We start from the raw sequence: 27,651 nt of genomic DNA, 5'->3' as shown, positions 1-27,651 counted from the left end.
AAAAGGTGCATCTTACACTCTGAAAAATACTGTACAGTATTTATTTTTTTAAGAAAGGGAACCAAACTGTGTTTTTTTTTAAAAAAAAAAAACAGATTAAGATTAGCCTGTGGTTCAAAATTTAATTCTCTCCAGTCTTGCAGCACTATCAAGAAATATTCCTCGCCACCACCACCATTACCCTGGTGGGTGGAATGATGTCTTTCTCACCAGGGCCTAGGTCAGAGATGGTGAATCTGTGGCACACGGAGCCATATCTGCCGGCACGAGAGCTGTTGCCTTAGCTCAGCTCCAATGCGCCTGTGCATACTGGTTAGCTAATTTTTGGCTTCCAGAGAGCCTCCAGTGGGGAGAGGGTGTTTTTACCCACCCCCGGATTCTAGGGAAGCCGTTGGAGCCTGGGGAGGGCAAAACACGAGCCTACTGGGCCCACCAGAAGTTGGGAAACAGGCCACTTCTGGCTTCCAGAGGGCTTTTGGGGGGGGCAGGACAGGCAATTTTCACCCTCCCCAAGCATTGAATTATGGGTGTGGGTACTCAACAACAACAGCAACAACAGCAGAGTTAGAAAGGACCTTGGAGGTCTTCTAGTCCAACCCCCTGCTTGGGTAGGAAACCCTACACTACTTCAGACAGATGGTGATCCAACATCTGTTTTAAAACTTCCAGTGTTGGGGCATTCACAATGTCTGGAGGCAACTTCTGTTCCATTGATCAACTGTTCTAACTGTCAGGAAATTTCTCCTTAGTTTCTAAGTTGCTTCTCTCCTTGTTTAGTTTCCACCCATTGCTTCTTGTTCTACGTTCAGGGGCTTTGGAGAATAGCTTGACTCTTCCTTCTTGGTGGCAGCCCCTGAGATACTGGAAGGCTTCTCTCATGTCTCCCCTGGACCTTCTTTTCCATTAAACTACACATAAACCCAGTTCTTGCAAACACTCCTCATATGTTTCAGCCTCCCGTCCCCTAATCCTCTTAGTTGCTCTTCTCTGCACATTTTCTAGAGTCCCAACATCCTTTTTGCATCGTGGTGACCAAAACTGGATGCCAGATTCCAAGTGTGGCCTTGTAAAGTGGCATTAACCCTTCGCGTGATCTTGATTCTCTCCCTCTGTTGATGCAGCCTAGAACCGTGTTGGCTTTTTTGGCAGCTGCTGCACATGGCTGGCTCCTATTTCAATGGTTGTCCACTAGGACTCCAAGGTCCCTCTCATGGTTACTACTCTTGAGCAATGCTGGCTGGGGAATTCTGGGAGTTGAAGTCCAGATATCTTCAAGTTGCCAAGGTTGGGAAACACTGGTCTAATAAACCATAATTCTACATGTCTAATAGTTATTCCAATAACAAAGTATATTATATAATAATTAAATAGATTATATATAAAGTAAATTTGAACATTACAACTAAAAAAGACTAAGTAAAAAAAAAAAAATAATTTGAATATGTTTAAACTAATTTATTCCAATAATACTTTTTATGCATTATATCAATACATAGTGCTGCCACAATTACTCATCTTCTCCATCTGGGTTATAATATTTAAAACTCAATCTTCTTATCCCGATTTTATGAGCAGTATCTTATTATGAAAGCATCAAAACATCAATAAATCTTAACTCTCTATCCACTCATAGAATTTCCCCCAAACTCTATAGTAATGAGAACCTTGTTTGTCTTTAAGTTTCAAAGTCAATCTATTCACCTCTGCACAACCCATAATTTTCTTCAAAACTTTCCTTTCAGTATTCTGTTCAATTTCAAATTTTGTGCATAGGCGATTCTTGCATCCGTTACTATATTCTCACAATTGTGCGTCAACACAACAACCGCAAGCTGGCTTGGCACCACAGCATACAAGCCGCCAAACAATCAACAATCCAACCCCTGCCCAATGTTAGCCATCGCCGTATGTATTCGCGGAGGCCGGAACGGAGGTAGGCGGATATACACGTGCCCAGGTGTACAAAATTGTCCAGGTGTACGTTGGCATCTGAGTGCGTTAGCGCCCCGTCCCATTTAATGCCCACCGCCCACGTCGAGTTTGCCTCGCATGTTTCCGGGGCAGCTGTGCGCCGAGATGGAGTTGCTCCGGTTCTGAGCTTCGTCCAAGTCCAGCTCATGGCCTTGAACCCGGATCACGCCGAGGCATCCTTGGAAGAAGTTGGCCTCCTGGGATGATTCCTCTCCTGGAATGAAGAGGGTTAAAAAGGCAGGTCAGAAATCATAGAAGCACAATGCGTATGTATGTATGTATGTATGTATGTATGTATGTATGTATGTATCTATCTATCTATCTATCTATCTATCTATCTATGAATGTATGTATCCATGTATGTATGTATGTATGTATCATGTATGTATCTATGTATGTATGTATCCATGTATGTCTCTATGTATGTATGTATCTATGTATGTATCCATGTATCTTCCATTGAGGACCTGTATACTGCACGAGTCAAAAAGAGGGCGGGAAAAATATTTACTGACCCCTCGCATCCTGGACACAAACTGTTTCAACTCCAACCCTCAAAACATCGCTACAGAGCACTGCACACCAAGACAACTAGACACAAGAACAGTTTTTTTCCGAACGCCATCACTCTGCTAAACAAATAATTCCCTCAACACTGTCAGACTTTCTACTAAATCTGCACTTCTATTCTACTAGTTTTTCTCATCATTCCTATCACCCATTTCCTCCCATGTTGACTGTATGACTGTAACTTGTTCCTTATATCCTAAGATTTTTATTAATATTGCTTCTTCATTGCTTATTTGACCCCTATGACCATCATTAAGTGTTGTACCACATGATTCTAGACAAATGTATCTTTTGTTTTATGTCCACTGAGAGCATCTGCACCAAAGACAGTGTGTCCTTGTGTGTCCAATCACACTTGGCCAATAAAAACTCTATTCTATTCTATTCTATTCTGTATCTATGTATGTATCTATGTATGACGGTCTTGGCATATTTGGGTTTCTTCCTGTGTAGGATTCAGAGATTTCTAGGGCAAGGACAGAAGAACCAGCCTGAAGATGACGAGTAGGACGTTGTCGAAACGTTGCCAGGAATCTTTAAATCCTACAAGGGAAGAAACCCAAATATGCCAAGACCGTCATACCTGTAGCCGTGAAAATCTACGAAAACAATTATGTGTGTATGTGTATATACTCACCCAAAAATATCATAAACATAAACCTTCCCTGGTACAAGCTGATACAGGAGATGAGCCTGTAGCTGAGAGGCTAAGACCACTGCCATATAAGGCAGAGCCCCAGGTTCAAAACCCAGTAAGATTAGATTAGATTAGATTAGATTTATTGGATTTATATGCCGCCCCTCTCCGCAAACTCGGGGCGGCTCACAACAACAATAAAACAGTACATAATAACAAATCCAACGCCCACCAATCTAATTACAGTTTAAAATTAATAAATTTATAAAACAATCCCAATGTATATAAAACAGACACACAGTCAATCAATCAATGGCAAAACAACATGGGCAAGGGAGAGATGTTTAGTTCCCCCATGCCTGACGGCAGAGGTGGATCTTAAGGAGTTTACGAAAGGCAGGGAGGGTGGGGGCAATCCTAATCTCAGGGGGGAGCTGGTTCCAGAGGGTCGGGGCCCCCACAGAGAAGGCTCTTCCCCTGGGTCCCGCCAGACGGCATTGTTTGGTCGACGGGACCCGGAGAAGGCCGACTCTGTGGGACCGAAACGGTCGCTGGGATTCGTAAGGGTGTGGCTACCTGATAAAAGCAAATAAGCCTGATATACTGTAGATCTATAGTAGTCTCCCTTCCTTCATTTTCAACAAAAGTATATTATATACATACATAAAATAATGTGTGTGTGTGTGTACATATATATGCATACACCCCAAGTCTTCAGAGAAGGGCAGCATACAAATATAACAACAACAACAATTTACACACACACACACACACACATGCACACTGTTATCCTGTGTAACACTCTGCCACAAGATGCTACAAATATACATACATACACACATATATTTATAGCATCTTGTGGCAGGGAGTTCCACAGGCTAACGATACATTGAAATATACTATGTGTGTGTATATGTGTGTGTGTGTGTGTATTCATTGTTAGCCTGTGGAACTTCCAGCCACAAGATGCTACAAACACACACACACACGCACCATCTTTTTCCACAGGCTAGCAATGGATTCACGTACAGACATTTGTTCAGTGACTGTTCGATGTTACAGCAGCCATGAAAAAGGTGACTCGTGATCAGGTCAGCTCCAGCAAAGCCAAAGATGGCGGTAGAGGCCAGATGCACTCAACAACCCCGCCACCGACTGCAGCGTTCACTTCACAATGGGCTCAAGAAAGGTTGTAAAAGGCGGCGGCAGGAGGGGGACAAACTCGCTTAATGACCGTCTCGCCTTGCTGCCGAAATGTTGCGCTCAAATCGTCTCGTCGGTTGATCGACGACCCGTGTTGAAATCCTATCAGAGTGTCAATCTTAATGCATCGTTAAGCTGTGGAACTCCACGCCACAAGATTCCAGGGTGGAGGATGCGTAACCCTTCTGCCGGGCGAGATTATTATTATTTATTTATTTATCCAAAGTGATTTATTATTAAAAGCCACTTTCACATACACACACACCCCTTTTTAACAGGAGCGAAGCTCAGGTCTGGTGAAGCCCACCACCAGCACAACCTTCAGGCGAGACGTACCCGATTCACCCCCGATGACTAGGCGCCCCATGGTGCTGAGCCAGAGCTGCTGCAGGCTCTCGAACTCGGCCCTAGGGGTGGGCTTGGTGATCTCGATGCTGTCCAGGCGCAGCGTGAAGGAGGAGGGGGTGAGGCGGAGGAGGAGGGGGGTGTCCAGACAGCCCCCTTCGGGGAGGGGGAGCAAAAGGACGGTCCGGTTACCCAGCTCGGCCATCAGATCCTGGACGGGAGGAAAGACCACAAACCGGGTTAGAGGGCAGGGTAGGGTCTCTCCCCCCCCACTCAATCCCCATGAGGAAGGGGTCCTTGGCACTCAGGGGCCCATGGTGCCCTGCACTGAAACCTTATCTCAAGTCTCATTCCTTCATTCATTTATCCACCCATCATTCCATTCCTTTTTTTCCTTCCTTCTACCCTTCCCTGCATCCATTTTTCCTTCCCTCATTCCACCCACCTCTCTTTCTGCCCTTCCCTCCATCCCTCCATCCATTTATTCCATTTCTTCATCCAACCTTTTATTCGTCTGTCTTTCTCTACCTTCCTTCCCTCTATCCATTCCGTCCACCTGTCATTCCATCCATCTATCCTCCTATCCTTCCTTCCCCTTCCGTCCATCCATTCTTCCATTTCATCTTTCTTTCCTTTTTTTTCTTCCTTTCTTTTCTTTTTCCTTCATTTCATCCTTCCTTCCATCCACCCATCCCTTCCTTGCTGCCTTCACTCCCTCCCTTTCTATTTCATCCTTCCATTGCTCCATCCATCTATCCTTCTATCCTTCCATCCCCTTCTGTCCATCCATTCTTCCATTCTTCCATTTAGTCATCCAACCTTTTATTCATCTTTTTTCTTTCATTTCATCTTTCCTTTCCTCCACCCATCCCTTCCTTTGCTTCCCTACCTCCTTTCCTTCCTATTTCATCCTTTCATCACTCCTTCTATCCTTCCTTCCCCTTCTATCCATTTTTCCATTCTTTCATTTAGTCATCCAAACTCTCATTCATCTTCCTTCCTTCATTCCTTCCTCTCCTCTTTCTTTCTTTCTCTTTCCTGTCTGTCTCCTTCCTTCCTTCTCTCTCCCCCTCTCTGTCCTTTCCTTTCTTTCTTTTTTCTTCCTTCCTTCCTTTCTCTCTCTCTCCTCCTTCTTCTTTTAATTTGATTTAATGCATTGTATTTCTGAGGAGGGGTTTTCTTTGTTTCTTTCTTTCCTTCTTTCCATCCTTCCATCCACCCATCCCTTTGTTTGCTTCCCTCCCTCCCTGTTCCATCCTTCTATCTATCCGTCTATCCTCTCCTTCCATCCCTCCATCCATTTATCCCTCCGTCCCTCCGTCCCTCCGTCCCTCCGTCTGAGGATGTGCTGATGGAAGAGCCCCTCTCTTCTCAAGGCAGGGCAGGGCCGACACGGTTGCGGCTGCCCTCCGGCGGCTACGTCCGTCCTCACCCTGCGGTGTAGGGCCAGGCGCAGGACCGGCGGCTGCTTCCACGCCGAAACGGCCACCAGGGTGCTGAGCTGTGGGGCGGCTCGGACCTGCAGTTCCACGGAGAGCATCCAGTCGCCATCGACGGTGCTGAGGCCGCTGGGGAGGCCTGCAAGAGAAGAGGTCGTGGCTGGCGTGGCATCACCCTGCCCCGCGGTCGAGGGGCCTTCCCTCCCCAGTCTAGGGACTCCACAGCCCACAGTGCCCGGCCGTACCTGAGAGCGCAAAGACAGCCTGTCCATCACCACGGAAGAAGCTGCCACGCTGGACGGTGGCGAAGCAGACCTTGGTGTCGCGGTGGTGCAAGGAGGCCCCTTCGTGCCAATCCTGGCTCGTGTTCAGCCAGTCCCAGCGCCTGATGCAGCCGTCCAGGGCCGGGTTCAGCTGCGGAGCCCATCAGTTACGTGGCAGTGGTGGTGGTGGCCGAGCAGGGAGAGTCAGCGGAAATACAAAAAAGACATTTTGGGGGGTGGCATTTTGGGGAGGGTCGGTGACAGGAGGTTCCTGGCATTGAGGGGACATTGTGGTTGGATGAGGATGGTGAATTGTGGTTCTCTTGTGGGGGGGGGCATCCTTGGTTTATGACCATAAGGGAGCCTGCCCGTCGTGGTCGTTAAGTCACGGCAGTCATAAAATGGGTTGATCATGTGCATATTACAACCCATGATTTTTTTTTGTAGCTGTTGACACTTTGAAAGGTCGTAACTGAAGTAAATTTATAAGATGAGGATCTGTTCTCTTCTGTCTTTTATTATTCCACTCCGTTTTTTTATTATTCTACTCTGTATTTTTATTATTCTATTGTGTATTTTATTATTCTGTTCTGTTTTGTTCTGTTTTTTATTAATCAATTCTATTCTATTCTATATTCTATTCTATTCCTATACATTCTATTCCATTCCATCCTAATTTCTCTATTCTATTCTATTCTATTCTATTCTATTCTAATTCTGAATTCTGTTCTATTGTTTTCTATTCTATTGTTTTCCATTCCATTCTATTCTCTTTTCTATTCTATTGTTTTCTATTCCATTCCATTTCATCCTAATTATTCTATTCTATTCTCTTTTTTATTCTATTCTATATTCTATTCTATTCCAGATTTTATTTGTCTATTCTGTCCTGTTCCTATTCTGCATTCAATTATTCTGTTCTATTCTCTTCCATTCTATTATTAACAGGTTCCTAGCGCTGCGCCCCGGTGCTGTAGCCCGGTAACAGTCCACCGATGGCGCAATTCGCATGCAGCCCCTCCGGTCAGCCATTTCTTTTCCTCCAATTTCTGGCTTTTTTTTTTTGTTTGCTTCTGCGGATGTACGGAAGCAAAATCACACGTGGGAATGCGTTACAATGCGCACGCAGTGCACCGGTAGGACCGCTGTGTATAACCCATTTTGGCCTGCTTACTCTCTTACAAATCCTTTTCTCTGCGATCTCCTCTGGTTTTTTAATGTGTAATTTGGTTGTAACCCGCCCAGAGTCCTCTGAGAGTAGGACAGAATAAAAGTCCAAATAAGAAATAAGAATAAATAAATAAAAGGTAGGAAGAAAAAACCCAGGTCTGTCTGTCTGGGGAATTCTGGGAGTTAAAGTCCACGCTGATTAATGATCCTGAGTTTGAGACAGGCCAGTTTAAGAAAAAAAGAGGGGTCAATGAAACCCTGGGGAAAGGAAACCACTGGGGGACTTTTATTGATCTTGGGGCGTGGTCACCCGAGGACGGAGGTCAGTCTTACCGGGAGCAGCAACTCATTCAGCGGGATGAACATGCCCCCGACTCCGATGCGCATCTGAGGGGTGTCCTGGTTCACGATCGGGTAGGAGACGTGGCTGAGGGTGAGCTGGTCATCTCCGTCCACAAAGAGCCTCACGAAGTGTCCTTCATTCTTTACCGTGATCTGTCCACATCGCGTGTGGGGATAGAGGAATGGGAGAGTAAGGAGGGATCGGGGGGGGGGGAAATTTCCCCCACCCCGCCCATAGAAGGACATAGGAAACATAGAGGGGGGCAGTGGGGCCATCCCCTTTAGCTGATAGGCAGTCCTTGACTTATAGCCAGCTCCATTTCAATGCCTCTTAGCCTGTAGAACTCCCTGACACAAAATGCAGCAAAGATGTGTGTGTGTGTGTGTGTGTGTGTCTGTGTATTGTCCTAAATTGTACTAAAAATGCAAGTCGCGGTAATATATATCAATAAAGAGGCAACAACCATTGCGATCTCCAGAACGTTTAAAATTTATTTAAAACTACTAAAATTACTTAGCTTTCGTCAGCCCCTACTGACTTTGTCAGAGTGTTAAAATCCCCGTTGAAGACATAGTTGATCTTCTATGATGCTGCTCTATTTGCTCATTGAAACTATGTCTTCAATGGGGATTTTAACACTCTGACAAAGTCAGTGGGGGCTGATGAAAGCTAAGTAATTTTAGTAGTTTTAAATAAATTTTAAACGTTCCAGAGATCACAATAGCTGTCATCTCTTCATTTATATATATATATATATATGTTTTTGTAGATTTTCACGGGTACAGGTTTCTTCCCGTGTAGGATTCAGAGATTTCGCTCTAGAACAAGGACAGAAGCACCAGCCTGAAGAGGACGAGTGGGACCTCGTTGAAACGTCGCCAGGAATCTCTGAATCCTACACGGGAAGAAACCCGAATATGCCAAGACCTTCGTATATATATATATGGATCGTTTTTGATTTACAATCAGGGATTACCTTGCTGCTGGTTCCTCACACACCACCTGGGCAAAAAATCCCAAAAATTCCACCCTCCCCCCCCAACCCCTCACCCCCCAAACGAAGATGGCGATGGATGCGCGGAAGAAAACAACTGAGGGAAAAACTCAAATAAATAAATAAAAAGATGGCGGGAGCCACAGACCAGCACCGACTAAACCAGTTTCCTGACATTGCCAGAGGTTTGTTACGAGTTCGAGTGAACCAGTCCAAACCCACCGCCGCTTACAGCCGATCGTTTAGTGACCTGTTTGAAGCCACAACAGAACTGAAAAAAGTGACTTCTGAGCGTGTTTCACGCTTATGACCGTGGCAGTTTCCTGTTGTCAGGTGATCAAAATTCAGACCCATGGCAACCGACTCACATTTATGACTGGTCGCAGTGTCCTGGAGGGTCATGTGATCCCGTCGTGCAACTGTCAACGAAGCACAAATACGTCGTATAACTGTAGCGATATGCTCCACGACAGTGGCGAAAATTGAGGTGCCACTCATTTACCGACCTCCTCGTTTAGCCACAGAAATGCCAATCTCGGTTGTGGTCATAAGTCAAGAACTGCCTGTCATGCAGACACCCCAGCCTGCCCCCACCTCTGCCTTACCCGATGCCATTGGCCATCATTGAGCCGCTGCCCGCTGGAGGCGGTGATGTTGGTGAGGGTGTTGTGGATCTGGATGACCGGTTTCCCCCGACGCAACGCGAGGACGAACCAGTCGACGCCGGGATTGGTGTCCCCGTAGAAGATGAGCCCTTCCGGGTCGAAGGTGCGGAAGTCGAAAGTGGAAGCGGCACTGGGTGGGGAGGAAGAGGGGGGGTCTCAAGGGGGGAGAACCGGTGGGGGTGGGTCGCGAGGGGGAGTCACCATCCCTGACTTCCATACTTTTCTTTCTTTCTCCCTCTGCCTCTCTTTTTTTCAGTCTGTCTTTCTCTCTCTTTTTTTCTCTCTCTTTTTTTCTCCCTCTTTTTCTGTCAGTCTTTCTGTTCTCTTTCTTTTCACCTTTTCTTTCTCTCCCTTTCTCTGTCTTTCTCTCTCCTTTTTTCTCCATTTACTCATTTTCTCTCTTTCTTTCTCTCTCTCCCTTCCTTCCTATCCTTCCTTCTTTCCATCCTTCCTATCCTTCCTTCCTTCCTTCCATTCATTCATTCATTCATTCATTTATTCTGTCCAATACACAATGAGGGTTTTAGTGGGTATATATCTATATACATATAGTAAAATACATGATGAAGGTTATAGAGGAGATACTCATAGTAAAATATATCTAAGAAATAATAGAAAAGAAGATATAGGAATAGAACGTATCAATGAAAGAGTAGAAGAAGAGATATAGGAATGGAAGAAAGGGATAGGAGATATAGGAGAGGAATAGGACAGGGGACGGAAGGCACTCTAGACTTTCTTTGGACTTCCTTTGGACTTTTGATTATGTATTGATTGATTGATTGATTTTGTCCAATACACAATGAGGGTTTTAGTGGGTATACACATAGTAAAATTCATGATGAAGGTTATAGAGGAGATACTCATAGTAAAATATATCAATGAAAGAGTAGAAGAAGAGAGATAGGAATAGAAGAAAGGGATAGGAGATATAGGAGAGCAATAGGACAGGGGACGGAAGGCACTCGAGGGCACTTGTACTGGTCCCTTTTCTATCTCTCATTCTCTCTGTGTGTGTATTAAAGATCCCATCAACCGCGGGGCTTCTTCTTCCCCATTCCGAGAGAGATCCTTCCCCCAACTGCTCTGAGACCCCCACGGAGGGGGGGACGGACCTGGCCCATAACCCGTCTTTGGCCTCGCAACCCGGCGGTTTCGGCAGCCCTGCGAGGCATCCTATACAGTATATACATATATAGGAAGCCCCGCGCGACTCCTGGAAGAGCGGGGTGGAGGAAGCCCCTGGCCCTCGCTGCCCACCCCCACCCCCACCCCTTCCTTACCTGGTGACCGTTCGCAAGTCGATCAACAGCCTGGCGGTTGGGGAGGGGTCTCCCCATCTCTGCCCCACGTTCAACCCTCCGACTTCCACAGGCGAGCCTCGGAAACAGGCGCCCAGCTGGAGAGGAAAAAAGACGCCCCCCCCCCCCCCCCGCACGGCATTAGCCACGCCCGCCCGCCAGGGGGCAGCACTCCACGGACAGTGGGAGGGGGCGCGTGGATAGTGCGCGGGGCCGTTTTGAGCCGCGCGGCGGGGGGGGGGGGGGGGCAGCGCCGCTCCGTGCGGGAAAGGACCCCGTTCTTTGCAGGGAAGTCCGTAAATTTCCCACCGGGGAGGATCTCAGGAGCCGGGAACGACTTGATGACCTCCCCATAACCCTCCGGCTTGGCTGGATCCTGCGCGGGATTCCCAGCTTCCCCAGGAGAAATTCAACAGGTCGAGCTGCTTTATTGCCAGAGAAAGAGGGAGAGAGAAAAGAAAGAGGAAAGGGTGAAGGAAGAAGAAAAGGAGAGAGAGAGAAAGGGAGAAAGGGGAGAGAAAAAAGAAAGAAAACGGGAGCAGAAGGGACCTTAGAGGTCATCTAAGCGGGAGACCCTGTGGTCATTTCAGACGAAGGGCTTTTCCTTTTTTAAAAAAAACACCCCTCCCGGGATGAGGCAACCCACAATTTCTGGCGGCAGCTCCCGTCCCAGTCATACCGGGACCTTTGGAGGTCTTCTAGCCGACCCCCACCCCTCTCTAGCTTTCGCGGGAGACCTTCAGGTGGCTCCGGTGGCTCTAAGACGCCGAGTTCGCAGATCCCATAAGGTCGGGCGGTTCGAATCTCTAGTGTCGGGTCTCCTGCGTGAACAAGGGATGGAGCTGGACTAGATGACCCGCGGAGGTCCCTTCCAAACTCACTTACTGTTCAAACCCTTTCCCATTTCAGACCAATGGTCCCCCTGCTTCTAAAAACCAATTGGTCCTCTTGCAGGCACGAATTGGGGGGGAGGTTACTTAAAAGCCCGTTTCCCCCCACCCCCACCCCACGTGCTTCTTGTCGAATTTGCAGCCTGCAACTCCTTGGGGTTCTTATTCTTCAGGGCAGCGTTTCCCAACCTTGGCCACTTGAAGAGATCTGGACTTCAACTGGACTTCAACATTCGCATTCGCTGGCTGGGGAATTCTGGGAGTTGTAGTCCAAATATCTTCAAGTGGCCAAGGTTGGGAAACGCTGCTTTAGAGAATTAAAACTGGATGGAATCAAAGGGGGGGATGGGGAATCTGGATCGCCCAAAGTTTTCCCACTGATTGGAAGCCCCCCCACACAACCCCCCCCCCCCCAGGGTGGGTTTGGACTAGAAGACCTCCAGGATCCCTTCACCCAAGTCTGGAATTGTATCTTCGAAGCTCTGGAGGCCTTAAGATATACAGAGGACTCACCTTCAAAACATCCCCCTCCCCTGCCTCCTGGATCGGGTCCCCCGTGGCCCTGGGTTGGCCGGGGGCCACCAGTAAAACCAACCAGGCAACAGCTGGGAACATGGTGCAAATTTGGTGCAAGGATGGAAACACGGGGTTGGAAACGGCGATGGTCAAATTCCAAAATTTTCCTCATCACTGTTGACATAATAGAGTCCAGGGGTCAAAGCCCCCCCCCCAGCAAAGATGGAAATGGACAGACTTTGCCTCCCCCCCCAACCCCCCTGCCCCAAGTCTGGCCAGGCTGCAGGCAGCCCCCCACCCCCACCCCACCAAGACCTCACCTGTATTGGGGGGAAGGTAAGGTCCCTTCCCTGCCAGGCTGGTCTGCAGGCAGTCCCTGGTTTACGACCGAACGTTTCCGTGGCTAAGCGAGACAGTGAAGAAATTTCGGCTTTCCTTGGACCACCTTTCTCTGGCACGGTTGTTAAGCAGATCGCCGTCACTAAGCGAATCTCTGTTAAGCGGACCAAGTGGCCGTTCGGCAAATTCGGCTTCCGTACGGACGTCGCTGGTTGAGGAACGGTCGCAAAAAAGAGAATGGCGTGACCATCATAAATATGAACTCGTCACTAAGCATAGAGTTGGAAGGGGCCTCGGAGGTCATCTAGTTCAACCCCACAAGCAGGAGACCCTCCCCCATTTCTGACAAGCGTTCGGTCTAGTATCTTTCTTGAAAGCCTCCAAGGATGAAGCCTGTCACTCATGGGAGGGGTGGGGTGTTGCTGCAACAGTCATTAGGTGTGAAAAACGGTCGTAAGAACGGTCACTCAACTTATAAAAATTGAGGGTTCCCTGTATTTATATAGTTTTGGGGTTTTTTTAAAGTCCCCAAATGCTGTGGAAACAGTTTTACCTCTTCCGACGCTGCCAATCCGGGTTGGACTACATGACCTCCAAAGCCCCTTGTTTTGTGGGCGAGGGGTTGTACGCTCTCTTTGCAAAAAAACAACAACACCCTTTCCAGCTGTCTTGTCGGAATGCGGTTGAAAGCTGCCAAAGATTTTTTTCATCTTCTGGGGAGGGGGTGAGTTAGCAGGTTGGTTCAATTCCTCAGCGGATCCTCGCCAATTAAGTCCTCCCCCCCCACTCCACCTCAAAAAAACACCAGCCTTGGCTGTTGTGCAGATGTTGTGCAAGGAGTTTGGCAGCCACACGCAACATTTTACGGGAAAGGCCAGCCTGGCTTTCCTCTGAACCCATCGTCACCAGTTGCCGTATGCTCCTAACCCTCCCCACTTCTGACAACCCCGCCTCAAAATCCAGTCTAGGGAATTAAATAAAGCTATTTGGGGGCATGGTTTCTCTCTCTGCCTGCCTCCCTAGGGGTGTCCCACGAGTTTATAGATTTGGGGTGGGGGTCTGGCTGACCAGCTCCTCCAACCCAAGGCTTTGGGGGGGGAGTGACAGACTCCCCCCCAACCTCAGCAAGGCTGCCCAGAGAGAAGGAATCCAGCCAGGGCCCAGGCCAGTTAGGGGGATAGGTGGTGGAGTTGGGGATCCGGCTTGTAACAGAAGGAAGGCAAGCTGGGGTGGTCTACATTCCTTTGGGTGCCCCTTCCCTGGGCAGGCAGGAAACAGAGGGTGGGGTGAGTGTGGGGGAAGAGGGGTCTAAGGAGGCCAGTGGGAAGTTGGGGGTCAGAGATGGAAAGAGGGAAAGAAAGGGGCACCCTCCTTTCCTTGCTAAACAAGGGTGATCTACATTCCTCGGGGGGGCCCTTTGCCTTAGGCCAGTTAGGGGGACTAAGAAATCCAGTAGACATGAGAAGTGGGGGGGAGTTGAGGGAGTTTTTATCTTCGGCTGTGGGGGTTTTTTTGGCGAAAAATGCATCGTTTCCGTCGCAGAGTGAGACGGTGGCAACGCGAGCTGTTTCTGCCCCCTTTTAACGAGCTCCGTCACCCACCGTCGCTAGGCGAATTGACAGGCCTGTGAAATGAAATAACGGGGCTGTGTTCAATGAGTCCATCTTCCCCGTGGAGTTTTACAGGTCATGAGGGGTGGGGGGGAAATCGACATCCCCCCCATCATAAATATGAGTCGGTTGCCGGGCATCTTGAATTTTGAACCCAGGACCAGAGAAGGATGCTGCGGAAAAGTGTGAAAAAACCTTTGTCTGTTAATTCTTCCCCTGTCCCTCTTCAGTCGCATTTTAATATCGGTCACTATGAGCGTTTCGCTGGCATGATGGGGAGTCCTTGACTTACGACCGGCCGCAGTGGTTGTTAAGTTTGGAAAGATCAGTCCTAAGTCGCTTTTTTCCAGTGGTTGTCGAACTGTGAAGGGTCATAAGAACCTAAGAAGAGCCCTGCTGAATGGGGCCAAAGCTCATTGAGTCCAGCGTTCTGTGTCACCCAGTGGCCCCCCAATTGTCCATGGGGGTCTTGAGCAGAAGGAGAAGGCAAGACCCTCCCTTCCCCTTGACCCCCAACAGATGGTACCCGAGGGAATCCTGCCTGCCTCAACCAACATAGAGGCGGCACATGGACATCCGTGTCAATAACCATCATGGATACACTTGGCCATCCATGAATCTGTCTCATCCTGCCTTGAAGCTCTCCAGGCTGACAGCTGTCACAACCTCTTCTGGAAGGGAATCCCATCAACCAAGGACCCTCTGGGTGAAGAAATATTTCCCTTTTATTTGTCCTCACTTTCTCACCTGTGAGCTTTAGGGAGGGGCCCCTCGTCCTCATATTGTGTGATAGAGAAAGTAATTTTTCTCCATCCACCTTTTCTATCCCATGCAGGATTTTATTCCCTTCGATCAAGTCCCCCCTTAAGCACCGTCTTTCAAGGCTGAAGAGACCAAGGCAACCTGGTTTCATAAGGGAGGGGCTCCATTCCCTGGATCATCATTGTTGCCCTTTTTTGCACCTTTTCCAGGTCACTCGATGAATCGTTGTAACTTGAGGATCGCCTCTACTGAAAAGCCCTTTGCGCAGTTGTCTGTTCTTTGCAGTGTTGCAGGACACGGCAGTTGTGCCATCTCACAACTCGGCAACTTTTTAAAATTTGTGGACTTCCAGTTCCCCAAAATTTCCCAGTTTTTAAAGTATAGGGGAGTGAACTATCAGCCCGTTAAATGAGAGATGAAGTAGGATAAGATTCACTTGAGGAGAAAGTAAAGAAGGAGAAAGAGGAAGAAGTAAGGTGAAGGGAGGAGGAGTGGAAGGAAGTAGGGGTGAGAGAGAGAAGGAGAAAGGGAGAGGGGAGAGAGGGAGGGGAGTGTAAAGAAATGAAGAATAACAAATAATTTAATTTAATTTGGCCTCTATGCGACCCAATCTGCTGGGACTCAAATAGTAGGTACAAAGCAGAACACCGAATTAAGAAGATAGACATGTGTAATAAGAGTCTTCCAGGAGTTAGGCGGCATATAAATCAAATCAAATAAACAAATAAATGTGTATATTATTGATATATTCTAAAGTATATGCATTGATAGACGTATTGAAATTTTTTTAAAAAAATTGTCTTATGTTCAAAATAGGATATGGATTCATGATTGATTGGATAAAATGTATAATGCATTTATGTTTAATATATGTTGTTCATTATTGTTGTTAGTCGCCCCGAGTCTACGGAGAGGGGCGGCATACAAATCTAATAAATAAATAAATATTATTATTATTATTATTATTATTATTATTATTATTATTATTATTATTATTATTTATTAGATTTATATGCCGCCCCTCTCCGTAGACTCGGGGCAGTATTAATATATATAGTTTGGATTTGTTTGATAATTATTTGGATTATTTATATATTATTTGGATTTATTCGATTGAAATAATAAATAAATGTGTATTTGGAAACTGTGGAGAAAAATATATATATATTATGTTTACCTGCATGCTCACCATCTATTTAAAAAGTTACCCGTCTCAAAAATTGCAATAAAGGTGGACTAACTACCCTTTATTCTTGACCTCTATCCATGCTAAATTCTGGGATACTTTTCCCTTGCTGGGGAATTCTGGAAGTTGAAGCCCACAAGTCTTTAAAAATTTAAAAGAATTATTGATGGGGGGGGCTGCCCTTTTGTTAAATGAAGCAATAGTGTGTGACAGCGGAGGAGGGCGCAAGCATTTCCTCAATGGGATTCTAATACTCTGACGAAGTCAGTAGGGACTGATGAAAGCTTAGTAATTTTTAGTAGTTTTAAATAAATTTCTAAAATTCTGAAGATCAGGATGGCTATTGGCTCTTCATTTATATATAATTTTGCATTGTTTTGTTTTGCAAAGTCCAGGTTAGGTTTGCGGTCTAATACATTGTGGCGCACCTCCGTCACATGCTAATTAGCCCCACTGCTGCACAACTGCCCGGTGCTTGGTTGGGGTGAAAGGACTATCGGCCGAGAGACCGATGGCTTGTTTGCTCGTGGTTGCAACAACGGGCCCAAAAAGATTAGAGGCGAGGACCTCAACCTTAGCACTTGGAAACATGGCTCAAAAACAGTTCACTGGAAGATGGACTTTGGAGTCCCTAGCAGACGATCCTTTAAAATGCGAGTTAGCCATGCGCGGCGGCAGCCCAAAAAAGCAGCAACCAACTTTGGCTACTTTATGACTCCTGGACTTCAACTCCCAGAATTCCTCAGCCGGCAACTTTGGCTACTTTAAGACTCGTGGACTTCAACTCCCAGAATTCCTCAGCCAGCCATTGAATTGAAAAGACCCTCCCTCAAATGCAAGCAGACGACGTGTGTGTATGTATCTCTGTTTCTATTCCTTTGGAGACTCCAATCTGGCCAGGTTAAACGTAGCCAAAACAACATCTTGGGAAATTGAGGGTGGATCCAAAGAGAGGGGGGTACCTTAAGCCCCCTCCCCTCCAACATGACAATCAATTTAACAACGGAAAGATAAAAAAAGAAACCCTTGGCTTTCGATTCGCTGATGGAATCGGGTTTGTGGCTCCAGAGGGTTTTGCCAGTGGGTAGCGAGTAGAGGCCATAATACCTGGGGGGCTTTTGTACTCGGGAGTCTTCGGTTGCTCTCTGAGCTGGGGGGGGGTCCTGCAGATGTTTCAAGACCCAGCTAGGCAATATCATCAGTGCTAGAAGGGATTTGAAGGGGAGGAGGACGATTATTCTGGGTTTCTTGATGCTCTTGGAGCTTGGTTGATTTCTTGCAAACATCTCATGACTGAACTAGTTTATGACATCAGTGCTAGAAGGGATTTGAAGAGGAGGAGGAGGAGGAGGAAGAACTGTGGGATCCTTGCCATTCTCTGAGCAGGATCTCTTGCAAACTAGGGGGCGTCATCGGTGTTACAAGGGAGTCGAAGAGGAGGAGGAGGAGGAGGAGAGGAAGAGGGGTAAAAGGAAGAAAACTGTGGGGTCTTTGATATTCTCTGAGCTTGGCAGCTTTTTTGAAGACGTTTCGTGAGCCAACAAGGTAACATCATCAATGCTGGAGAGAAGAGGAGGAAGAGGAGAGAGGGGAAAGTAGTCTGGGGACTTTGGTGGCGTCTGAGCTTGGAGGGTTTTCTGGAAACGTTTCATGACCCAACTAGGGAACATCATCAGTGCTAGGAGGAAACGGGGTGAACTAAAACTGACGATGTTCTCTAACCGGGTGGTGAAACATCTGTAGGAAAACCCGCCCAGATCAAAGACCACCAAGGACCCCTCAGCCTTTATCCTCCTCCCCCCTCTCCCCTTCCCACAAACTCCACTCCCTGCCCACTTGTGGGTTGTGTAGCCCACCCACCCCAACATCCCACCCCCCCACCCCGTCCCCAAATCCAGTCTCTTCTGTCTCCCAGGCCTGAAACTCAGAAGTCGCCGCGCTTCCAAAGATTTCGGTGACCTGTCAACGTATAATTGTCGTTTTTTATTCTGAAGAAGTTATTTGGAGTTACACACAAAGATGCAGAAAGATAAAACACGGTAACTTTTGTCGAAACGGGATTCCTCACACTTGTCACAATTTTGGAACAAAAGCGGCAGAAAACGACAATGATTTTTTTGTCCTGGTGACTTTAACGACTGACGCGACTCGGAACGGGTGGTCTTTCCTCCTGCCCCCTCCCACTCCCAACCTCTCCCGGTTCCGTCTTCCCCCCCCTCTCTCTCTCTCTCTCTCTCTCTCTTTCCGCCTCTCTCTTTTATTTTTTTCATTGTTATTATTATTATTATTATTTTATTTTTATTTTTTTGCTTTTCTGCAAGTTTCCTTTAAACAGTTTTCGGTAAAATAATCTAAAGTGCCATAAAACTACCTAGAGGTGCTTTCTAAAAAATAAAAAGACGAGTTACATTCAGTAGCAAACGGTCAATGGTTCACCGGAGCGCCCCCCCCACCTCGACCCCCCAGTGACAAAGTGCAAAAGGTCAGAAAGACAAACCACTTATGTACACATCAAAGGCTCCCCCCTTCTGCCCCCCAATGTCGTTCCCCGCCCCCCCCCCCTTGCTCAAATCCAGAACCTCCTGCCCTGGCATCCCGAATCACCCCAATTGCCTTTGGCGCCTACTCTCGCAATGCCCAGCTCTGTCGCTCTGAGACCCACCCATCTCAGGAGGCGATCGAGGGGCGCGTTGCTGAAAGTGCAGCGTCAGGGATTGGGAAAGACGCCTTGACCCCCCCTGCCCTGTAACCTACCGAATTTTGGAGTATAAGACCCTTCTCCTCCCTAAAAGAGGCTGATGATTTGGGTGTGTCTTATAACGTAGCTTTCCCCGCCCTCCAACCTTATCTAGCTGCTAATGATCTTCCCAGCTCTTCCCTTGCAGGCTCTTTCATGGTTACTCTCTGCAAAGAAGAATGTTTTCCAAGCCCTAAGTCTTTGCAGGGTTTTCCCCCATTGCTCTAACTTGCTCCAGATAAGTTTCTTTCCAGTCCTAACCAGGTGCTAACAATGTTCCCAGCCTACTGGCTTGCAAGCTCTTTCATTGTTACTCTCTGGGAAGAATGTTTTCCAAGTCCTAAGTCTGTGGGGGGGTTTCCCCCCATTCTCTACATGCTCTGAATGTTACTTTCCAGGTGCTAACGATGTTCCCAGCTCTTACTGGCTTGCAAGCTCTTTCATTGTTACTCTCCAGTTTTTTTCCAGTCCTAACCAGGGGATAAGATAATGTGCTGGCTAAGGACGCTGGCCAGGTGAACATCTGTAAGCAGATTCTTTTCCCTATTTTCCTCCCCCAAAACTAAGGTGCGTCTTATACTCCGAAAAATACAGTAGCTTGCTGGAAGGCCTCTGCACATTGGGACCCACAAGTAAGTGTCATGCCCTGCACAAGATTACCCACCCATTCCTCCCCCAAAAAATCCCAGGAGAAATTGGAGAAGGGTGGTGCCCTAACATATTCCGGAATGCCAGCCCTGGGTAGCGCATCCTTCAAGGGGGGGGGAGTGGCTGTGCGTTTGCTACATGGGACCCAAGGTGGATGGGAACTGTGCGTGAAAATCCCACTGCAGCACAAGCGTGGAATGCGCCGGATGTCGGAAACGTGAGGGCGAGCGGTGGGAGAGGGGAGGCGGAGGAGACTCATCGTGGAGGAAAAGGACAGGAGGGGGCCACAGGTCCCAAGCGTTGTGGAGGAAGGAAAGGATGCGCAGAAATGTGTGTGGCGGCATGGGGTGACTCGGCTGTGGCTGCAAAAGCAGGGGGGCCGCGGGCATGTCATCTGTGTGCGCGCACAGCAAAGAGTGCGGTGTTGGTGGCGCGGGGGAAACAATACTGTCTCCCGCATGGGATTTTTTCCCTACCCGCTGTGACACAGGTCAACAAAATCCACGAAGGCAGACGTTGCACAGCATTGAGGGTGGGGGTGGGGGTAGGGATGGGGAACAGGGGTTACCCTCGGCACCCCAGCTCCCCAATTCTGCAGCTGGGACAGGGTTCAAAGGTCGCGGTCCTGGCGCACCAACTCCAAACTTCCTATGACGGAATTCTACACAGCGTACTATGTGCAGGTAACTTTGCCATGGACCTGCGCCTGCTATGCATGGGGCATAGTGGGGAGGGGGATTGGTTTATCTGGGTTTCTCCCCCCTCCACTGAAGAGGAGTGGCAATGCCCCCCTCCCAGACTTAGCTTAGCGGGAATTGCAGAGAACAATCGCGCAGGTCCTGTCACTCCACAAACGATGGGGATGGAGGCCCTGATGCCTGGGATACAAGACTTAGAGGATTGGGGGGGGGGGTCCCTCCAGAAATTTCCCTGCAGCGGTGGGTCAGTGGGAGAAAACACAAAACAGTTAAATTTGGAAGGTGTTTATGTTGCCACGTACGGAGCTACAACATTTAGGCCAGGGTTGGGACTCAGTAGTCCAGGTAGAGGACAGCGCACTGGTAACGCATGGTGTGCTGCGTACACAGCTTCAATTCTCTCACGTGTGCACACATGCATCCCAGAGTATTTTGGCTTTGTGCTCATGCGCAGAAGAAAAATCTTGCAAGGGGTCGGGCACACACGAGACTCCAGAAAATTTTTGCTTCTGCACATGCGCAGAAGCAAAGGAATTAGCCAAACTCTCTCTCTCACACACGCATGACCCCTCCTCACAAGATTTCAGTGCATTTTTGGTTCCTGCGCATGTGCAGAAGCAGAAAACTTGCTAAAATTTCTCTCTCGTGCGCACATGCCCCCTCCTCACAGGATTTCAGTGCATTTTTGGTTCCTGCGCATGAGCCCTTGGCGGATTTTTGCCAAAATCTCTCGCCCATTTAATGCACTAGGCAACGGGGCCCTTGGCAACTTTCTGGATATTACCCCCCCTCCTTTCTATCTTCCTGACCCCACCCCAAAAGGAGAAAAAAATTGGATGTAAAATTTAAAAATCTGCCATGGGAGAAACAACGGCTAAACGTTTGATCTCCGAACGCTTGCTGTGATTCTTCCTTCCAAAACCATTGCAATGTCCAGTATGCTGGTGGTGGGTTTGGGGGGCTGGGTTTTGTCCTTGGGGGTGGGGGAACTCACCCCCCCCCCCTAAATAGGAATTGGGAAAAGAGCAGGAGCATGTGTTTATGTTTTGAATCATGGAGGGGGGGAAAGACTAGAAGAATTTCTCCGTGGAGGCCGTAAGCGTTGGCTTTTTAACAGGAAAACGTGGTGGTTTTGCTTGTTAAAAATAACCCCCAATTGTGCCGGGTTCCTTCCCTTCATTAATTTTTCTTTTCTTTTCCTGGAATGCAACAATACACAGGCTGAAGCTCCCTGGAATAATATCTAAGTGGGGGGCAGGGGGGTTAGAGGGGAGAGAAGAAAGGGGGTTGTTTCCTCGTTTTTCGGGGTGAGGTTGTGGAGTTTCCGGGCCTGTGCTGTCAAGTTTGTTTTGTGCGACGGGAAAACCTCAGTTGGTCCAGAACAAACCGCCTTCCTCCAGTCTCTCTTTCCCACCGGGAGTCCCACAATTTCAACCTCCTCTCTCTCTCTCTCTCTCACACACACACACACACACACATACTCCACATCTTGGAGACTTTTCCTTTGTGGTGTTTCCTCACTGGGGAGGGGGGGAGGAGATCTGCCCCGCTATTATTATTTTAAACTAGGCCCCCCCATTTGGAGAAGAACGGAATGTTAGGCTACTTTAAAACAAAAGAAGAAGAGAGAACGTGGATTACAGGAGTGGCTTCAATTACCTATTGCTGATCCTTGGTTGTTTATACTGCGGGGAGGGGGAGGGGGAGGAAGAGGGGGTTTTGGGGGAGGGGAGGAGGGGGTTTTGCTGCTGGGCACAAGAGAGGGCAAAGGTATTCACACACACATACCCTCCCCCATTTATCCCAAAAGGGTTGCCTTCCGTGTGTGTGTGTGTGTGTGTGTGTGTGTGAGAGAGAGAGAGAGAGAGAGAGACGGTGAGGTGCAGCACAACTTGGGGTCGGTCCTTCCATCTTTCTGAGGAGGGAGGGAAGGAGAAAGAAAGAAAGAAAGAAAGAAAGAAAGGATGGAGGGAGAGAGAAGGAAGGAATAGAAAAAAGAAGGAAGGAAGGAAAGGAAAGAAGGAAGGAGAAAGAAAAGAAGGAAGAAAGGAAGAAGGGAAAGAAAGAGATAGATAGATAGATAGATAGATAGATAGATAGATAGATAGATAGATAGATAGATAGATAGATAGAGAGAGAGAGAAAGCAAAGAAGGGGAAGAAGGAAGGAAGGAGAGAGAAGAAAAGAAAAGATGAAGGAGGGAGGGAAAGAAAGAAAGAAAAAAGAAAGGAAGAAAGAAAGGAAGAAAGGAAGGAAGGAAAGAAAGAAAAGGAAGGAGAAAGAAAAGAAGGAAGAAAGGAAGAAGGGAAAGAAAGAGATAGATAGAAAGAGAAAGGAAAGAAGGAAAGGAAAGAAGGAAGAAAGAAAAGAGGAAGGAAGGAGGGAAAGAAAGAAAAGAAAGGAGGGAGGGAAAGAAAGGAAGGAAGATCCTCCCATTCCTCTCTAGCTTAGCAAGCTTTACTCCCTGCAATCCCCCCCCCACGGCCGCCTTCCTTCTGCCCAAAAGGAAAATGTGATTCATCGCATGCAGCCAGTTGGAAAACAAAATCGCACGCACACGCACACGACTCCAACAGCTGCTGTGCAGCGAAGTGGAGGAGCCGGGCTGGGCCGAAGGAAGGAAGAGAGCATGAGGGGGGGGAGAGAGAACACAGGGAGAGGAAGGATGCCCCAATACGGGGGGGTGGGGCGGAGGAAGGTCTGAAGGGGAAGGTCACCCCAATAGTGGGCGTGGGGGAGGGAGAGAGAGGAAGGGTCTTTCGACACCCAAACGGCGAGGGGGATACCTGCCAAGGAAGGTGGGAGGCGGAGAGGGAGAGGAAGGGTCCTCAGAGGAGGGAATGACCCCCACAGCAAGGAGAAAAGGAAGGATCTGCAGGTGCCACCCCCCCCCTGACACTGCAGGGCAAGAGCTACATTAAAGAGGCTACTTCTTTCCAGACTAGTCTGCCCGCCCCCTGCCACCCCGCCAGCAGCAAAAGTACAGAGAGGAGGGGGGTGGAAAGGGGTCAGAAGCCAAAGAAAACAGGCGGGGGGGGGGAACGCCCTGGGGGAGGGGAGTCCGAGGGGTTTAAGAACGGTTCCTTGTGCAAATTCACTCTTATTTGTGTCTACAAACAACATTCATAGGAGGGGGTTTAGGAACCGGGCGTGGGGAGTAGGGGTGGAGGAAAAAAGGAGGGTACCCTGTACCTACTTTTGCTATTTTTTTTAAAAGAAATCTTCTCTACGACAAGTCCCATGCGAAATGCCACTGATAGGAAGGGTGTGTGTGTCTCTTCCCAAGTTTTGGTGCCCCTCCGCACTCACCTCCCCACAAGACACACACCCCTTCTCAGAACCGAAGAGGGGCAAGAGGTCGGCCACTCTCCCCCGCTCTCCCCCATCTCGCTTTTCTTCCACGGGTAATACCCGCTGCCCCTTTTTTGCCCTGCCCGGATGGCTGTCCCTCAAAGTAGCCCGCCTTTCTTCAGCATCTCGGGCACAGTGGGCTCACCTCGGCTCTCCCGGGCCGAACTGGCCAGCCCCAGGCCCCCATGGGATGCTGGAGGCCCCTCATGCCCCACCATGCCCCGGCAAGGGTTCATCGAATAGCTGAAGACATTGGGCAAGAAGGGCAAGGGCTGACCCTTGTCGTCTGGGATGACCATGTTCAAAGCCACCGGCAGGGTGAAATTGTACGGATAGGCGGCCAGAAGCTGGTGCCCGTACATCAGCGGGTATGGGTCAGGGTAGAAGCTGACTTTGCTGTCTCCGCTGCTGCTTCCGGCCTTACTGACGGCGTTGAACTGGATGGCACTGGGGTAAGCCAGGAACGAGGGCTTGTCTTCCACGTCCTTCCTGCTCCGGCAACTCCCTGGCACCAGCAGTGGTAAGGGGTACTCCTGGACCGGGTATCGGTCACCTTCCATCTCCTGCGATGCCAAGATCTCTTTCTGGCCGTGGCCTGTGTGAGAGATGACGGGGTCTTGAAGAGAATGGGGCAGATCTGGGGGAAGATCGGCAAGGCTAGTGGTGGTAGCGGTGGCCTGTAGTGGTGGTGAGTGGGCGGTCATCTCCTCGTGGCAAGGAGATTTCTCTGCCCCTTGCTGCAACAGGTTTTCATCTTGGGGCCGAGGGGCCAGTGTGTGCCTGTTGCAGGGCTCCATTTCCACACAGCTCTCCTCGGGCACTTCTGGATGGCCTCCGGGTGCCTCCCCACTGGAAGAAGACACCTGCATCTCCTGGGTGGTCTCCTCCTCCTTGACCACCGGTGGAGGAGTGGCCAGGGGCACCTCAGTGGCCTTCTTAGAATAAGCGATGACTGTGGTAAGCACCGGCAGGGGGACGTCCTCTTGGCCCTCGTGCCGTTTCATGTGGCGACTCAGGGCCGCTGCCGTCTTGCAGACCTTTGTGCAGTGGGCACAGGCAAACTTGACCAGAGGCTTGCGGCCCACGCGGTGGGGGGTACCCTTCAAGACCGCCAGGGCATGGTCGTCCTTGGTGAGGCGTGTGTGTACTCGTTCATGCTTCTTCAGTTTCTTGAGGGCTGAGAAAAGTTTGCCGCAAATTCCACACTCATGCTTCCATTCGGTGCCCCGCCCACCCCCCACTTTGATTGGCTGATTCATCTCATCCCGGTTGGAGGCAGGCTCCTGTCCCTCGGATACTTCAGCAGGCCCTGGATGGTGGGGTCCTGCTCTGCTCCCCTCCTTGGTTTCTTCCGACCGCTTCATCCAGCGCAGCGAACGCAGCTTGTGCCGCCACCGCGGCTTCTTCAGCTTTGGCAGTGCATTGCCAGCGCTACTGCTGGCTCCACCACTGGCTTTCCGTTTGGGTTTATAGCTGTAGTAGGGGCGCCAAAGTTGGTCTTCTGTGTCTCCGCGGTCGCTGTCTTCCTCGCCACTCTCATTTGCAAATACTCGGTCGGCCAGCTTGCCGTGGAGCGCTGGAGGCAGCAGGGAGTGATGCGGTTTCTCACCATTCTGATCGCGACCAAAATCCAAGCGTCTGCCGCCTGTCCGGTTGCTCTTGTCGAGCATGAGGTCCGTTTCGGAGATCCGCCGCTTGACGATGGCTTCCTCACCGATGCGCACTGTGATCTGGCAGAGGGGAGCTGCTCTGCTTTCGGAGGTGGCTCCCACGCAGGCCGGTTTAGCCATGTAAGTCATGGTACGCCCAGATCGTGGTCCCTTTGCCTTGAACCTCAGCTCGCTGCCATCCTCTTCTGAAGCCTGCTCTCCCACCTTCTGAGACTGAATGTATTCCCTCAGGACCTGCTTCTTAATGGGCCTGGTTACAACTGAGGAAGGGGCTGACTGGGGCAGCGACGGTGAAGTCCCCGTGTTCAATGGGGCGCTGGCTGATGTGCTGTTGTACGTGATGACGGAGGGAACCTGGGCTTTCACTGAGGTGCTATGAACGATCACGGAAGAGGTGGGGTGACCATAGGCGATGACGGTGGGACCATCTGTGCCCAAAGACTGGGGCAGCTTGTCCACTTGGCCCTCCTCATCGGTAGCCGGGAGGATGGATGGGTCCTGGGTGCTCACGGTTTCCAGCTGGTGGTCCTGCTCTGCTTCTGACAATTCAAAAGTGGCCTTCTTGGTGGCGAAGACAGAAGCAACGTCAGTCGCACTCAAGGACGAGACCAGGTTTCCATCCAAGGAGTCGCCCTCACCCAGTGTCATGGGCACGGCATGAGCTGGGTGCAGGAGGTCCTCGGGCACCACCGCCTGACTGTATGTTTTATACGGCCTCTTTTGGGAGCGCATGGGTAACAGGCGGTAGAGTTTCAATGCGTTCAGTTTAGGCTTGTAACCCCCATTGGGGGTCTTCTCGGAGGATATGAGGCCGGGATTGATGCCGTGGAAGGCTTTCTGATGAGTCTTGAGGTTGTAGTAAGTCACAAAGGTCTCCCAGCAGAAGATGCACTGGTAGCGACGTTCTCCGGTGTGCCAGACCTCGTGCTTGGTACGGTATTCGGCCAAGGCGAACACTTTGTCACAGTAACGGCATGGATACTTGCGGCGCCAGGAATGGACATTGGAGTGACGTTTGAGGCTGGACAAGGTCATGTAGGACCGCTCGCAGACGGTGCAGAAGTAGATGATATGGCCGTCTACCACTTTGACAAAATGGTCTTGGTCGGAGAGATAATCCACTCGTGGCGGGGGCCGGTGGCGGAAAAGCATTGCCTTTTTGGAAGATGCCGCTGCTACCGTTGGCTTGGAAGGTAACTCCGGGCTGGCTGGCGCCTTGTCTGCCGAGGCCCCCTCCTTGGGTTTCTCCCCCTCCTTGCATAAGACTTCGTGCGTCTGCAGCCGCTTGATGTGGATGAAACTTTTGCCGCAGCGGCGGCAGGAGAGCGAACGCCGCATCCGGTGGAGCTTCACGTGGAGGCTGAGGGCAGAAGACGTCGTGAAGGAACGGTTGCAGCTTCCGCAGCAGAAGGTGCTGCTGGCTGGGTAGGAAGCCCCGGATGAGGACGAGGGTGAGGTCGACGCCAGCGCCCTGTCGTCTGTGTTAACGGAAGGGGCAGGAGGAGTCCCGGAGAGGTTGTGGTCCCAACCGACAGTTTCCTGTAGCATGAACGTCAGATCTGAAGAGGCGGCAGGTGGTACGGTTGCAACGGAGCTCAGGTTGTAGAGGATCTTGGCGGTTTCGGTTTCGGAGTCAGGGCGGGGGTCCTGCCTGGGGCTGTACACTTTGGTCAAATCCTGCAAGCAAACAGGGCTGGAAGGCTCTGTGGAACGGGAAGGGCAGGTGAGGTCAATGGGCGAACCACACCCTCGAGCGAAGGCCATGCTGGGACTGTCCATCTTGACCTCCGCCAAGGGATCATCCAGGTTCTCCAAGCAAGAGATGCCCAGCCGTCGGCCCACCGCCCCAATCTCCTTGGCAACGGCCGGACTGGGCACCGAGAGCCGAGAATTATAAATGAAATTCAAGATGTCCGAGAAGACTTTAGCCTGGATGTCGGGAAGCTCCAAGATCTGGCTCGGCTGGTGACACACCGATTCCTCGGAGAGGACCTCCTTGAAGTATGGGCTGGAGGCCGCGAGGATATTTTTGTGGGCCTTGAACTTGGTGTCTTCGGCGATTATGGTGATGTCGCAGAACTGTCCACTCAGCCGCTGCTCGTTCAACTGGATGAGAAGGGAACTGGAATGGCTGTTGTCCGCGAGCTCCACAACCGAAGCCATTGTGCTGCCTCAGACCTACAGCGGAAAAAAAGGAGAGAGACAACGTCAGGCAACTGGGAAAAAAGATGGGGGTTCCCGGATTTTGGGAGTTCGCTGGTCTCGGACGCATCCTTTCTTAATCTCAACAACCGCCTCTCAGAATTTCCCCCTCAAATCGGGAAGGAACTTCTTAAATCAGTG

General features: G+C 49.6%; 2 protein-coding genes across 2 annotated transcripts in view; both read right to left on the bottom strand.

Moving 5' to 3' along the window:
* Positions 1-1,440: 1,440 nt before the first annotated feature.
* SHBG (sex hormone binding globulin) lies at positions 1,441-12,707 on the bottom strand. The gene is made up of 9 exons (XM_070767355.1): positions 12,628-12,707; positions 12,305-12,481; positions 10,884-10,999; positions 9,541-9,730; positions 7,932-8,093; positions 6,411-6,579; positions 6,159-6,304; positions 4,718-4,937; positions 1,441-2,185 (listed from the first exon to the last, which is right to left on the bottom strand). The coding sequence occupies exons 2-9, from the start codon at positions 12,404-12,406 to the stop codon at positions 2,016-2,018; spliced, it is 1,275 nt and encodes a 424-aa protein (XP_070623456.1). The 5' UTR covers positions 12,407-12,481; positions 12,628-12,707; the 3' UTR covers positions 1,441-2,015.
* A 5,461-nt stretch (positions 12,708-18,168) lies between these two features.
* The window catches only part of ZBTB4 (zinc finger and BTB domain containing 4), a 46,249-nt gene continuing 36,766 nt past the window's right edge, over positions 18,169-27,651 (bottom strand). The window contains exon 3 of the mRNA XM_070767339.1: positions 18,169-27,486. Within this exon, the coding sequence (XP_070623440.1) occupies positions 23,737-27,471 (3,735 nt within the window). The 5' untranslated portion in view covers positions 27,472-27,486 and the 3' untranslated portion in view covers positions 18,169-23,736. The remainder of the gene's footprint in view (positions 27,487-27,651) is intronic.

This window comes from Erythrolamprus reginae, chromosome Z (genome assembly GCF_031021105.1).
Source record: "Erythrolamprus reginae isolate rEryReg1 chromosome Z, rEryReg1.hap1, whole genome shotgun sequence".
NCBI classification, from domain to species: domain Eukaryota; kingdom Metazoa; phylum Chordata; class Lepidosauria; order Squamata; family Dipsadidae; genus Erythrolamprus; species Erythrolamprus reginae.
This window is presented reverse-complemented; position numbering and strand designations above follow the sequence as displayed.